The sequence below is a fragment of the Eubalaena glacialis genome, chromosome 13 (assembly GCF_028564815.1).
Source record: "Eubalaena glacialis isolate mEubGla1 chromosome 13, mEubGla1.1.hap2.+ XY, whole genome shotgun sequence".
NCBI classification, from domain to species: domain Eukaryota; kingdom Metazoa; phylum Chordata; class Mammalia; order Artiodactyla; family Balaenidae; genus Eubalaena; species Eubalaena glacialis.
The window spans coordinates 58,727,778-58,741,153 of record NC_083728.1 but is presented as its reverse complement, the minus strand read 5'-3'; the positions used below and the strand labels follow the sequence as shown (position 1 = coordinate 58,741,153).

The 13,376-nt window shown below is 52.6% G+C and overlaps 2 protein-coding genes across 11 annotated transcripts in view; one reads left to right on the top strand and one right to left on the bottom strand.

Moving 5' to 3' along the window:
• The window catches only part of TRAP1 (TNF receptor associated protein 1), a 53,137-nt gene extending 42,968 nt beyond the window's left edge, over nucleotides 1–10,169 (top strand). Inside the window, exons 12-18 of the mRNA XM_061209259.1 lie at nucleotides 1,431–1,578; nucleotides 3,796–3,981; nucleotides 4,445–4,583; nucleotides 4,982–5,067; nucleotides 6,401–6,546; nucleotides 9,593–9,665; nucleotides 9,870–10,169. Of these exons, the coding sequence (XP_061065242.1) occupies nucleotides 1,431–1,578; nucleotides 3,796–3,981; nucleotides 4,445–4,583; nucleotides 4,982–5,067; nucleotides 6,401–6,546; nucleotides 9,593–9,665; nucleotides 9,870–9,971 (880 nt within the window). The 3' untranslated portion in view covers nucleotides 9,972–10,169. The remainder of the gene's footprint in view (nucleotides 1–1,430; nucleotides 1,579–3,795; nucleotides 3,982–4,444; nucleotides 4,584–4,981; nucleotides 5,068–6,400; nucleotides 6,547–9,592; nucleotides 9,666–9,869) is intronic.
• Nucleotides 2,052–13,376, bottom strand: part of DNASE1 (deoxyribonuclease 1) — a 36,731-nt gene continuing 25,406 nt past the window's right edge. For 5 of the 10 annotated variants that reach the window (XM_061209260.1, XM_061209264.1, XM_061209261.1 and 2 more), the window contains 8 exons: nucleotides 12,858–13,005; nucleotides 12,400–12,488; nucleotides 12,129–12,212; nucleotides 11,715–11,830; nucleotides 11,403–11,515; nucleotides 11,163–11,317; nucleotides 10,699–10,795; nucleotides 10,125–10,478 (listed from right to left, as the gene is read on the bottom strand). In XM_061209260.1, the coding sequence (XP_061065243.1) occupies nucleotides 10,425–10,478; nucleotides 10,699–10,795; nucleotides 11,163–11,317; nucleotides 11,403–11,515; nucleotides 11,715–11,830; nucleotides 12,129–12,212; nucleotides 12,400–12,488; nucleotides 12,858–13,004 (855 nt within the window). In that variant the 5' untranslated portion in view covers nucleotide 13,005 and the 3' untranslated portion in view covers nucleotides 10,125–10,424. Of the gene's footprint in view, nucleotides 5,480–5,759; nucleotides 5,779–9,421; nucleotides 9,759–10,124; nucleotides 10,479–10,698; nucleotides 10,796–11,162; nucleotides 11,318–11,402; nucleotides 11,516–11,714; nucleotides 11,831–12,128; nucleotides 12,213–12,399; nucleotides 12,489–12,857; nucleotides 13,006–13,376 lie in introns of those variants that run through there. The other 5 variants (XR_009703364.1, XR_009703366.1, XR_009703365.1 and 2 more) reach the window with 5 other exon arrangements.

Sequence of the window (13,376 nt, the reverse complement as noted above, 5' to 3'; positions counted from 1 at the left end):
CGGTGGGCTAAGGGGGTGTCTGCCAGCCGCTCTGCCAGCTGCTCGCTGTCCCCAGTCTGGATGTCCTCTTCTGGGGTCCTTGGGCTCTGACACTCCACACCGGGCTCCTCCAACCCTCACCCTGCATGGACACCCTCTTCGTTTCATCCTAGCTGCTGTGGCTGCCCCACCACAGATGCAGGTGCTGCCCTTTGGCTGAAGGACTGAGTTATTCAGGATGGGAGTGGAAGAGGATAAGCTTAAATGAACGTTAAACATTATTGTTCCCCTACCCTGGATTATTAAGGAAACAAATGGTAATTTCACCTTTTTAAAGGAAAGGCAGAATATTAAGGAAATAAAAAAAAATACTCCCTAATACCACTAATAATGCTGCTCACAATTTTATGCCATTATGTAGTGCTCTTGTAAACACCCTGATACACAAGATCCCAATTTTGTAAAATTGTAGTGCACATATAGTATATCCAGTATAAACCCAAGTTAAAGTGTACACATTGTTTATACAGCATTGATCCTAATTATGAAAAATATAATGCACAGCAAGTAGTATGTATAGTCTTTGCATACTTATATATGTACCCTGTAATTTATCCATATTGGGATTTTTCTGGTTTTTCTTTCAACCCAGGCACTTTCTCATGTTATTAAGGATCATATCATTAGAGGATGTTGATCTTTAATGGCCGTGTATCTTTCCATCATTCATTTCAACTTGTTCCCTGCTGTTGAACACTGAGCTTGTTCATAATTGTTTTCTTTTTTTCTTTTCTGTAATTAAACTTGCTTCAGAGCTTTATTTATTTATTTATTTATTTTTGGCTGTGCGCGGGCTTTCTCTAGTTGTGGCGAGTGGGGGCTACTCTTAGTTGCGGTGCGTGGGCTTCTCATTGCGGTGGCTTCTCTTGTTGCAGAGCCCAGGCTCTGGGCACGCGGGCTTCAGTAGTTGTGGCATGTGGGCTCAGTAGTTGTGGCTTGCGGGCTCTAGAGCGCAGGCTCGGTAGTTGTGGCGCACGGGCTTAGTTGCTCCACAGCACGTGGGATCTTCCCGGACCAGGGCTCGGACCTGTGTCCCCTGCATTGGCAGGCGGATTCTTAACCACTGCGCCACCAGCAAAGTCCCATAATTGTTTTCTATTTTATGTGCTACAGTGAAATTTTCTGGTCCATAAATCTTGGTGACTCATGAAGGTGTAATCTCAGAACCATAGTTTGTCACTCTCCACAAGGTTGGGGGGTGTGTGTGTGTCAGCTAGCATCCCTGACTCTAGGGGGCGCGTGTCTCCTTAACTGGTGTTGGCCAAGGGTAACTTTCTGGTATGTTGTCTTCACTTGTGGGATTGAACATTTTTTCATATCCTTCTGGCTGTTTGTATTTCGTGAAAGTTGCTCTTTTGTGATATTTGTGATAAATGCTTTTCTGTTCATAGGAAACTCCAGGGCGTTCTACAGCAGAGGCTAACAAAATTCTTCATTGACCAGAGTAAAAAAGATGCTGAGAAATATGCCAAGTTTTTTGAAGATTACGGCTTGTTCATGAGGGAGGGCATCGTGACCACGGCTGAGCAGGAGGTCAAGGTAGGGTCTGAGTTTCTGGGCCTTTCTCTGGGCTGCCTTGGGCTGTGGAGGAAGCTGCTGGAGATCAGAAACCTGAGCTTCCCAGGATGTGATGATGGCATAGCCAGGCACCCCAGTCACCGCTCCCAGGGGTCAGGAAGTGCAGCTTTTGGCCTCTGGACTCCGTGGGTGGTCCCAGCAGGCCCGGCATGCACTTGAGCACATGCCCAGCTCCTCCAGTGCCCTCAGTAGAGGGGAGCGGGCATTTAGTGTCTCTTCCCCCAAGGGCCTGGGGGGCTTGGGGAGGTCACAGAAGTCAGGACAGGAGAGGTGCCTGGTTCACGGGGTGGGGAGGGCAGGTGAGGTGTGTGTAGTCAGGGCAGTTCATCATGTGATCGGTAGAAATCCATCAACACTGTGCCACTGGGGCCAGGAGTCAGTTAATTGTGCAATTACTTAAAAATGATGAGATTGTTCCATAAACATTTATTGGCAATTTTTAAGTTGTGATACAATTCCCATACAATAAAATTCACTCTCTTAAAGGGAACAGTTCATTTAGTACCTTCACAGGTTGTACGTCCACCACCACCTGGTTCTGGAACATTTCCATCACCCCCAAAAGACACCTGTCCCCATTAGTCACTCCTAGCGCCGGGGTTTCGTCTTCTGCTCCAGAACAGCAGCAGGGAAGGAGGGTGACCAACCGTCTGGGGTCCCAGGGTTCGTTCTGCAGGCCGTGAGGGAGGGTGGGATGGGGGCTGGGCACTGCGGCTACCAGCCTGCTCCCCCCAGGCCCTCATCACCATGGGCCCTCCTAACCCCGGTTGTTGGCACGAGGACTCCAGCGGCTCCAAGTGCTGCTTGCTCAGACTCTCCACTCATTCCTCTCTGTGTTTGTAAGTAGCGGGACACAGGTAGTGCCAGAGGCTTTTCTAAGTGCTTTATAAACACTGACTGACTCAGGGTTGTTTTTTTTTTTTAAATTAATTAATTAATTAATTAATTTAATTTTTGGCTGAGTTGGGTCTTCATTGCTGCACACGGGCTTTTCTCTAGTTGTGGCAAGTGGGAGCTACTCTTCATTGTGGTGCACGGGCTTCTCGTTGCGGTGGCTTCTCTTGTTGCAGAGCATGGGCTCTAGGCACATGGGCTTCAGTAGTTGTGGCACGCAGGCTCGAGAGAGCGGGCTCAGTAGTTGTGGTGCACGGGCTTAGTTGCTCCGCGGCACGTGGGATCTTCCCGGACCAGGGCTCGAACCCGTGTCCCCCGCATTGGCAGGCGGATTCTTAACCACTGCGCCACCAGGGAAGCCCCTGACTCAGTTTGTTAATGAAGATCAGTAACATGCACAAGAGCATGAGCTTAGCCTATGAACCTAGAGCCTGGCTCACCGGGTGGGCTCTCAGATCCCTGGTTTTGCCTGTTCGTCCCCCTTTCATCCCCACCGCATCACTCTCTCATCTGGACCTCCCCTCTGGGCACCGTGGGTTGTTGGAGATGAGTCGGTGGCATAGACGAGGCAGTTTACTGTCAGGTCACGTCCAGGCTGGTGCGTCAGGGAGCTGGGCCCCAGCCTGTTGCTGCTTCTATCCTTACAGGCGACTCCCTCATGGAGTCAAGATGCCACCAGCAGTCACACACACATCTCAGCCGACAGGACCAGATGGACAAGCCCCACCTTTCAGGGCCTGTTCTGCAAGTCACACACCCCACTTTGGCTTGTACCCCCTGGGCCAGGACTTGTCCCCTGGCTGTGAGGAGGGCTGGGAAGTGTGGACTTCACACCTGTGTCCGCTGCTTGGCGAGAGACAGGGTCTGTGACTCGAGACAGAGGGAGGATGCTGGGTCCAGAGTGGGCTCTGCCATGGACAGGGCCTAGCCACTCCTGGGACCGTTTGTGCAGCTCACCTGGACAGGCCCTCTCAGCAAGGCCCTCGGCCACCTGTGGTGGAACGTGCTCTCCGAGGTCCCCTGAACTTCTGACATGGGGCCCAATGGACAGCACTGGAGTCCCCCAGAGCTCCCCAGGGCCCGAGCCAGCCCAGGGCGCTGTCCCTGGGCCAGGCTCCCAAAGGAGCTGCCTTGGCTGCAGGACACGGTCACCAGGCGGGTGTGAGGCCAGCCAGAGCCTTTCCTCCCTTAGCTGAAGGCTCCCGAAGTCTGTGCCCCGCTGTCAGGAGGCTTTCAGAGCCAGGACCTGGAATGAGCAGTGACCTGGCCTCTGTCCGTCTACAGGAGGATATCGCAAAGCTGCTGCGGTACGAGTCGTCAGCACTGCCTGCCGGGCAGCTGACCAGCCTCCCAGACTACGCCAGCCGCATGCAGGCTGGCACCCGCAGCATCTACTACCTGTGTGCCCCCAACCGGCACCTGGCGGAGCACTCGCCCTACTATGAGGCCATGAAGTGGAAAAACACAGAGGTGGGTGAGCCGAGGGGCAGGCTTGGCCCTGACCGGGCCTCCCTGCACTTGTCCTTCCCTTGGGGCCAGGTCAGAGGGTGAGGGTGTCTGAGTACTGAAGGAGGGTCCCCATGCTCACTGAGAAATGGCTGAATGTGCCCACGATTCGGGAGAGCCGAGCAGTGAGAGTCAGCATCCAGGGTCACAGAGCCGGGCCCAAGCCTGCCTTCTAGTTTGGGTCTTTCTAGGAGGTGACACATGGATTTCTCTATAAATAGCATCACTGCTTCTAAGATACAGCCAGAGCCTCCCTGAGAGCTGTCTGTAAACCACTGCGTCCACAAGGCCCAGGAATCCCAGCACCCCCTGCATGGCCCTCAGATGCTGGGCCCAGCCCACAGCCCCAGCCCCTGCTCCGTGTCCTTCTCCTGTCACGGGCAGAGGGTTCCCCGGGCCTGATGGAAGCCATTTTGGGTCCTCACAGGTTCTCTTCTGCTACGAGCAGTTTGATGAGCTGACCTTGCTCCACCTTCGTGAGTTTGACAAGAAGAAGCTGATGTCTGTGGAAACGGACATCGTTGTTGACCACTACAAGGAGGAGAAGTTTGAGGACAGCTCCCCAGGTTGGCTTGCTTCCCTTCTCTCTGGGCACAGGTGTGGATGGTGGCCTGGGGTGCAGGTGAGGCCAGGCACGCCCGGGGAGCTGGCACTGTTTGCTACATGGCCTCTTCTGTTCTGCAACAGTGGGTTTATATGGGGTTTTCTTTTCAGCTTGCCTTCCTAAGATTGATAAAGCTTAAGAGAATCAGACATTTTAAAGCCCTAACAAAATTATATGGGCCTCAGGCAATCAAAAGTATCCTTTCTGGGGTCCAAATTTATCTGCTTAATTTTAGATGAAGTGTTTTGGTAGCTTCTGTCGTGCCAGTAGCTGGCGGGGTGGAGGGAGCCTGCCGATGGGAGCCTATGGGGAGGGAGTTGTGGAGACAGCCTCCAAGCTCACCCTTCTGCTCTCCTGTAGCTGGCGACCGTCTGTCAGAGAAGGAGACAGAGGACCTGATGGCCTGGATGAGAAACGCGCTAGGGTCCCGTGTCACCAATGTGAAGGTGAGGCCTCCCAAAGACGGGCCACCACCCAGCCACCATGGCCCTTGGTGACTGCACAGCTGGCCAGCCTGCTGGCTCTGGTTGCTGCCACACATGCTGCCATGTGTGCGCTCGTGAGCACGTAGCCACATGTGCCCAGGGAGTTGCTGAGGCAGGGCGGGCAAGCTTGGCTTCGCTTCCACTTTGTAGAGCAGTTGGAACCAAGAAAGTGGAAGGTGAGCAGCTGAGGGCCTGGTGGGCAGGCAGAAGCAGAGAAGAGGTGTCCCCAGTTGGCCTCCCCAGGGCCATCCTCGTCCGGGCCTAGAGGAGCTGCAGTGGCTGAGGACACAAGGGCGTACGGTCCAGCTTGGGTTCTCAGTGGGGGTTCTGGGTAGGCTTTAGTGAGCTAGGAACTCACTGATCCAGCTCTGAGCTGCAGGAGAAAAGACACAGTCACCAGGGAACAGGTGTCACTGGTTGAGAGACATGTTCAGGAGTGGCCCCAAAGGGACAGGCAGGTGTGCAGGGTAGGGAAGGCCAAGAGCAGAGGAGGGCAGACCTGGGGGCTCCACGGGAGGTAGCAGTGGGTCTCTGAGGGAGGCGAGGGCTTCCTGGCAGGGAGCAAGGCGTGTGGCTGGGGTTTCTTTATGTAACACACATATCGTGTCCATGCTTTACAGCGGTGACTCATTTAAGGTGGCCTAGGAGGTAGGTAGAATTCTCGTCCGTATCCTATGAAGGAAACAGGCAGAGCGCTTCCGCAGGTCAGGAAGTCGTGGAGCTGGATCCTTACTGTACTGCTGGGAAGGGGGCGGCCATGGGCCCAGCAGGCCCAGGAGAGTCTCTGGCGTAAGTCATGAGGCCTGAAGCCTGTGGGGCTCGGTGAGAAAAGGTGTATTTGATGAAATAAAGGCCAGAGGGAGCCACAGGGAGGGGGTGGGTGAGAGCATCGTCTGCAGGAAAGATGGACACAAGATTGAGGAAGAGAGGCTGGGCCAGGGGAAATGGGGTGGCCAGTCCTGGCGGGTCTTAAGACAGTCGCTGTAGGACTTGGCAGTGGACCCTGTGAAGCAGAGAAGTGCAGATAACACCAGGCAAGATGGACCTTGGATGGTAACTGATGGGTTAGAAATTGGTAGCTTTGGCGTGTAGAAGAGGAGGGAGTTCCCAAGCAGGGTACGATTCAGGCTACCTCTCGTTAGCAGGTGATTAGGAGGGAGGGAGGGAGGGAGGAGCACTGCTGGTTGAGGGTACGTCCCTGGAGACCTGCGTTCTCCTGTCTTGTCATTTAGGGAAGCTTTATACCTGGTCAAGACCCTGCCAGGGCCCCCGTCACCCTCGGCCTTGCTTGCAGGTGACTCTTCGGCTGGACACCCACCCTGCTATGATCACGGTGCTGGAGATGGGGGCCGCCCGGCACTTCCTGCGCATGCAGCAGCTGGCCAAGACCCAGGAGGAGCGTGCTCAGCTGCTGCAGCCTACGCTGGAGATCAACCCCAGGTGAGGCTGCCGGCTCCAGGCCTCTTGGGCCCAGGGCCCTCGATGCCCAGGGGATGGGCATGCTCATTTCTGACTCGCCAGGTAATCTTTTAAAATTGTATGTAAGTGGGTGTTCTTTTATTTATAACACATAGAAAGTGCATAAAGCTTTTGGACAGTTTGGTAAATGTTTATAAACACCCGTGTAATTGAACTGTATTAAACTATACCCACGTGATGTTTAAAAAAACTGAAACTTGCCGGCGCCCAGATGGTCCTATTTTCCTCCCACTTGAATTCTGTCCCGCTCTCCAGGGAGAACCACAGTCCTGACTTCTGCGTCAGTCACTTCCTTGCTGTGCTTTATGGTTTTTCGGCTACTTGTGCGTCATTACACACAAGCTCAGTTCTGCCTGTTTCTGAACTTCATGTGAATGGACCCCTGTGCACGGGTTCCCTTTGAAGCCTTACTTTCTTCCCTCGGCGTGTGATCAGATGCATTCATCTGTGGGGGTGACTACAGTTTGTTCTTGTTCACAGCTGAATCACAGGGTATGAGTCTACTCACCACAATTATTTATTCTATTTTGATAGACATTTGGGTAGTTTCCATTTGGAGGCTGTTGGGAACACATTGCCCTGAACATTCTTGTCCCCCATCTGGTGCTGCGCATGTGTTTCTCCAGGATGTGTGCCCAGGCATGAAAGCACCTTATCCTCAGCTGGGCTGAGTAAGGCCCACTGCTTCCAGAGGGCAGAGCATGGGAACCCAGGTCCCTGCAAGTTAGAAGGCTACTGTTCTTTTTTCCGTTGGGCTTTTAAAAAAAAATTGATTGGTAGTTCTTTATATATACTTTATCAGTTGCAAATATCTTTCCTCACTGTCTTTTCACCTGTCTAAAGGTGTCTTTTGAAGAGAAGTTCTTAATTTTAATGTAATCAAATGTATATACATTTGTTAGAGATTTCTTAAGACTCCAAAAAGCATCTATTCCAGACATGAGTTTCTTCTCCTGCATGTCCTTCTAAAAGCTTTATAGTTCTGGCCTTTCATGTTGGTTGAGCCCATCTCTAACTTGCCTGTCTGGGATTGGGGGCTAAGGGGGGTTCTAGTTTCATCTTATTCCATGTGAACACCCTGTTGCCCACACCGTTAACTGTGCTGCCTTCTCAGATGAGTATCTCTTGGAAACTTATGTTTTCTTTAGAGTTCTTGTACATTTTTTATAGTTATTTGATGTGTCTTTTTTATTGGATATTTTGACATTTCATTTTCTAACTTGTATATGGAGACAGTTTCTTTTTTGGAAATTGACTTTGTATACAGCAGTAATTTTTTACATGAAGTTAGTTACATAAACAAGTTACCAAAAACGCTAGAAAAGTCCATAGTCTCACCCCCACCACAGTCACTGTACCCTATGTGGTATATTTTCTTTTGGACTTTCGTCTTATTGTGGGTTTTGGTTTTTTTATATAGTACATGTCTAATTTTTTTATTCATCACCTATAAATATTTTTCCGTGTTGCTTTAGAACCATTAATTTACTTAAAACTACTGGCGAGTAGGGGGAAGTGCCTTTTCCAGTTTCTGAGCCAAATTACTAGCCACGCAATTACTGGGTGAAAGATCTGAATTGGCTCATGGCTGGCCACAAACAGCGTCGGACGCCTCTCAAAGGAGCTGTCCTGGTTGGCAGGTTGGCATAATGGGTGCAGGCCTGTGTAATGGGCGCACAGTTCCCAGCTGTGAGTCCCCAACAGAGATGGACACTGACTGGACACCCCCTTGCCTTAACTAGTTCTGACACAAAAGCAGTTTTGTAAGATATCTGTGCAGAGTGCTCGTTTCTGTTGCCAAAAGACTCTTATTTTACAAATTTGCTTTAAAATTTGTTAATATGTTCATATGGTTGAGAATTCTAAAGAACTAAGGGAGTTCACGGTGAAACCCCCCCCCCCCATCCCCAGTTTCCTCACGTATCTTCAGAGACGCTGTGCGGGGCCTCCTCTGGTACACTTGCTGTGCAGTGTGCTCACCTTGCTTTGTAAAGTGTTTGCTACTCTGAACAGCGCTGTGAGGGGAGGGAATCATCTCGTCTCAGACGGGGACCAAAGACACTCCTGCTGTCCTCTGAACCTTTCCTCAGTGCCTTCAGTTTTATCAAACTTATCAATTTTTGCCATTCTCTTAAAATTATACCTTATAATTTTGATGTATGTTTCCCATTGTATTTTTTCCTGTGCAGAAAATATTTGTTTTTTTGTAGTCCCAGTTATTCTTTTCTTTCTGACTTCTGGGTTTGTATTTTGTTTAAAAAGGCTTTCCCCTTCCGAGATTATAACATACGTCCTTCCCTGTTTTCTTCTAGTATTATACTTTTTTGCTTTTGATTTTTACATTTAATCTTTGATCCCTCTGGAAATTATTTTGGTCCAAGGAATCACGTAGGAATCCAGCTTGTTTCCTGGGTGCGGCCCAGTTATCCTGTCTTTATGAGGTACTAATGAAATTCCTATATGAATTGGGCCATTTATACATTGTCCACTTTGTTGCACTGAGCTGTTACCTTTTCATTTTTCCAGAACTGTTTAATTACTGGAGCTTTATGTTTTAACTGGGACTTCCTCCTCTAACTGTTCTTCCATGTTTACTTTATAAATTTTATACTAGATGTTTTAGATATAAAAGTCTTTTGATGTAAAGGAATCCTATTAAACATGGATTAATTTAAGGAAAGTTTCACTTCTATTTATGGTCCACTTATCCAAGAACTAACATATGTCTTTTCATATATTAAACTCATCTTTCTTTACCTTAGTAGTGTTTCATTTATATCAGTTTAATATCGAAACTTTTGCTGGGTTTTCTGGGTAATCTATAATTGATCATTTTAAAATTTTTTATGTGCTTTATTTTTTATACTGGACCTTTCTATTACCCTTTTTTGCATGTCCTGATAACCCCAACATTTCAGAAAAGTCACTGGAGCACGAAGTTAGAGGCTGTCAGGCTGTGTGCACCCCCAGCCCTGAGCTAATAACTTCTGGTGGTTTCTGTGTTCAGGCACACACTCATCAAGAAGCTCAGTCAGCTGAGAGACAGCGAGCCTGACCTGGCCCAGCTGCTGGTGGATCAGGTGAGTCTGCTGGAGGAATGCGAAGAGTAAACTGAGGCATGGGGCTGTCAGCTTCAGGAGGCTGCCTCTTCCTTTGAGGTTTCCTCTAAAACCCTGTTTTAAACAGAACAGTGCTCTTCCTTTCTTCTCTCTTTGAGGTCCCTGGGTTGGGACCAGGCCTCGCTCACCCTCCCACTAACAACGAGGTGCTGCCTTGCCTTTCAGATCTACGAGAATGCCATGATCACAGCAGGGCTCATCGACGACCCCCGACCCATGGTCAGCCGCCTGAACCACCTGCTCATCAAGGCCCTGGACCGACACTGACAGCTGTGAAAGCCCCAGGTCCTCCTGCAGTGTTTGTTAGGGCTGCAGGAGAGGGGACAGATGGAACCGTGGGACAAGGCAGCCTGAGACCAGTCATGGTGGGGGGGGGGAATGGGGACGATGACACAGGAAGGACTGGATGCTGCCGATGAGAACACCTGGTTTTGAGCTTTATTTACTTAAAAGGTATTTCTTAGACTTTTTGTCCAGACTGAGAAGGTGGGGTGCTCTGGTGACACAACCTCCAAGCTTACAATGGAAGTGGGTACAGTGAGGAAAAGCCTACCTTCCGTCCCCTTCCTCTAATTCCAGCTGCCACGGTGGTGGGGAGGGGCAGGGGCACTCAGGACCAGGCACTGGTTTCCTAAACTCCGTCCCCAGCCTTTGGCTGTGTCGTCTCAGTTCTTGGCGACAGGCTGCAGAGCGGAGGTCGCCGGCCAGGCCTCACTCACGTCAGGCTCTCTTCAGTGTCACCTCCACTGGGTAATGGTCGCTGATGGCTAGGGCCTGTGGGGAGACAGCCATGAGCACAGGGACGCCCAGACATCTAGTACCCTGCACTCATGCTCCTGAGGCCAGTCGGGATTTGGGCCTGGGAAAAGGAGACCAAGAGGCGCCCAGGGCCACAGACAAGTGGCTCTTTCAAGTCAATGAAAAAAGCAGTGGGTCCAGGCCTATGTTCCTGTGTCCCAGGCCCCTATTAGAGCTACGTGACCAGGACACTTACGGTCTGGTCACTCAGTCCGTATGCAGCTTGGAAGTCAAAGGGAGCGGCTGAGTTGGGAACCACAGCACCTTGGAGCAGAGGTCCTGCAACCACGATCCTGCAGCATCAGACACAAGAGAAGGCCCCCTTCAGCCCACTGTCTAGCTCTGTGCACTTACTTACACCTCGGATCCCAGCATGTCCCCCCAGCTCCTCGCTGTCACCCCAACACACTGAGCTGAGCAACCTAGGCCTCCAAACTGCACACCACTGACCAACTTACATACCTGCCAGTGTAGTGTTATCCCTAAATGTGCTTCACCCCCAAACTAAGAAATGCCGCTCTTTTCATTCCATTTCCTAAGTGGCCCGAGTGAAGCTCAGGAGGGTGCGTGTCACAGGGCTTGGGAACCATTTCTGAAGCTGGTCATGGAGGCTCCCTCATCCCTGCCTGGGGGCTCAGTGTGGGCCCGGGCCCTGCTCACCTGTCATAGGCACAGTGCGTGGATGTAACGGTGGTGTCGGCAGTGTCAGGAATCAGCCACTGGAAGGGGGGGCTCTTGTGCAGGCGGATGGATGACCATTGCGAGGGGGTCACGTAGCTGCAGCCAGCATTGAAATCACCCATCAACATGATGTCCTACCAGGAGACACACACTGGTTAGCCCAGGGCAGAATGGGGGCCCCAGAGCCCAATGCTGGGGATGGAGGGGTGGTTGCCTCACCTCCAAGTCCCACTTCTGCCAGACATCCAGGTAGACATCATAGAGAGAGTCGATCTCAGCCACCGCATCCGATGGGGCCGCATGCAGCGGAACAATGGCAAACTCCTTGATCTCTGTGGAAACGAGTCACACTGAGCCGGTGTGGGCTGGGCTCAGCCATGAGTCGGGCTGGGGTGGAGGACACCTGAGCCAGTCCTCGAGGGTGGACGTTTTCCTAAGTAACTCCAATGTAAGACCAAAGCGCAAAGGGTGTGGGCTGCAGCACGAGACAGCTTTCCAGGTGTCTTGGGAAGGGCTGGGCGGGGCACTCACGTGTGAAGGGGGAGGAGAACTTGACCACAGCTGGCTCTCGGCTGAAGCTGTCATTCCCACAGGGCTCACAGCCATCATCGTACTGGTAGTTGTCCAGCATGGAAACCTGGTCGGGTCTGCAGAAGGCCGGGCCAGAGGGCAGTTAGCCTTGGGCCAGGGCGCCACCTTGTCTTGGTAAAGTCACTTTCTGCCATGTCCAGGTGGGCAGGGGGCCCGGCCTTAGCACCGCACAGACCCACTGGCCCGGAGCTCCTGCCATGTTCCCCTGCCTCTGCACAGGCTGTGAGGCCAGCTCAGGGCCCTGCTCTGTGGCCCCAGTTCTCGCCCCCACACCCGGAGGGGAGGGGCTCACAGGCTCTCTAGACCACACCCCAGCCTCCAGTCGGCACCCTCTGAGGAGGTGACCCAATCTACCTGAACAGGAACAGGTAGCGCTCCTTATAGCTGTTGCGTCCCAGCGGCTCACTGACCACATAGTGATAGGTGTTTGGGTCATCCCTGGATTGAGGAAACAAATGTCCCGGTCGGAGGTGGGGCGGGGGGGCGGGGGGAGTCCCTGGGGACCCTCCTGCCACCTACACATCTATAGCAGGGCTCCTGCCCACATCCCTATCTCTGGGGCCTGGCTGAAGTGGCATACCCTCTCCCATCCACGCCTCCCGGGACCCCACTGTCTGTCACCCACTGGTTGAGTTTGTCCAGCAGCCTGCCTACGGCCGTCAGGTGGTTGTCTCTGACCTCCTGGACGAGGGCGATATCATAGCGATTCAGGATCTGGGGACAAGGCCACAGTACTGCTAAGCGGGGCAGGCTGGGTGGAGACTGAGGCATCCGAGCCTGCCTGCTGTGAGTCACAGGGCCGACCTGCTCCTCCCAGACACCTTCCTGTCACGGCTTGGCCTGTGACTTGCCTGGGACGTGCCAGACATCCCACCACCTCCAGCCGTGGACGGCACAGCAGTGACAAGGACCTGCCCCTTGACAGGTGGGCTGAGACCAGAGGCTTTCAATCCCCTCCCCCAATCACCACCACTGCTGATCACCCTCAGGACTGACCACTGGCCCAGGGTTCCCAGGGCCTGTTAGAGGGCCCTCCCCTTCCCCCACCCTGAGTCCCCTGGGGACAGGCCAGCCTGGATTTACCTGCACAATGTAGTTGGAGAGGGTAGCATTGGACATCTTGGTCTCCCCAAAAGTCCGGATGTTGAAGGCTGCTATTCTCAGGGACAGGGCCTGCTGCAGCAGGCCAGCCAGGGCGAACAGCACCCCCATCAGCCTGGCACCCCTCATTCTGAAGCAGGAGAAATGTTCACATGTGGGCCTGAGGGTGGCAGACTCAGCACCCTGGCCTCCCTGAGTCCAGCTGGGCAGAGCTGGTAGAGCCCAAGGCTGAGTAAACCCTGTCTTTGTGGGCTATGCCAAGCAGGCCAGGATGAGCCTCTGAGCCCTCTCACCAGCGTGCAGAGAGCCAGACACCAAGCACCAAGTAACAGGCACTGGATCTTCTCACTCCTCACCTGCCAGCAGATGAGCCCCTGTGAGGGTCGCCAGCCTAGTAAGCCCCTGGCGCTGTGGGTGGGGCACCAGCTCACCGCCCTCCCCGCTCCAGCCGCCCTCCCCTCCGGGATTGGCCAGGGCTCTTCCCAGGGTGGCCACGGTCAC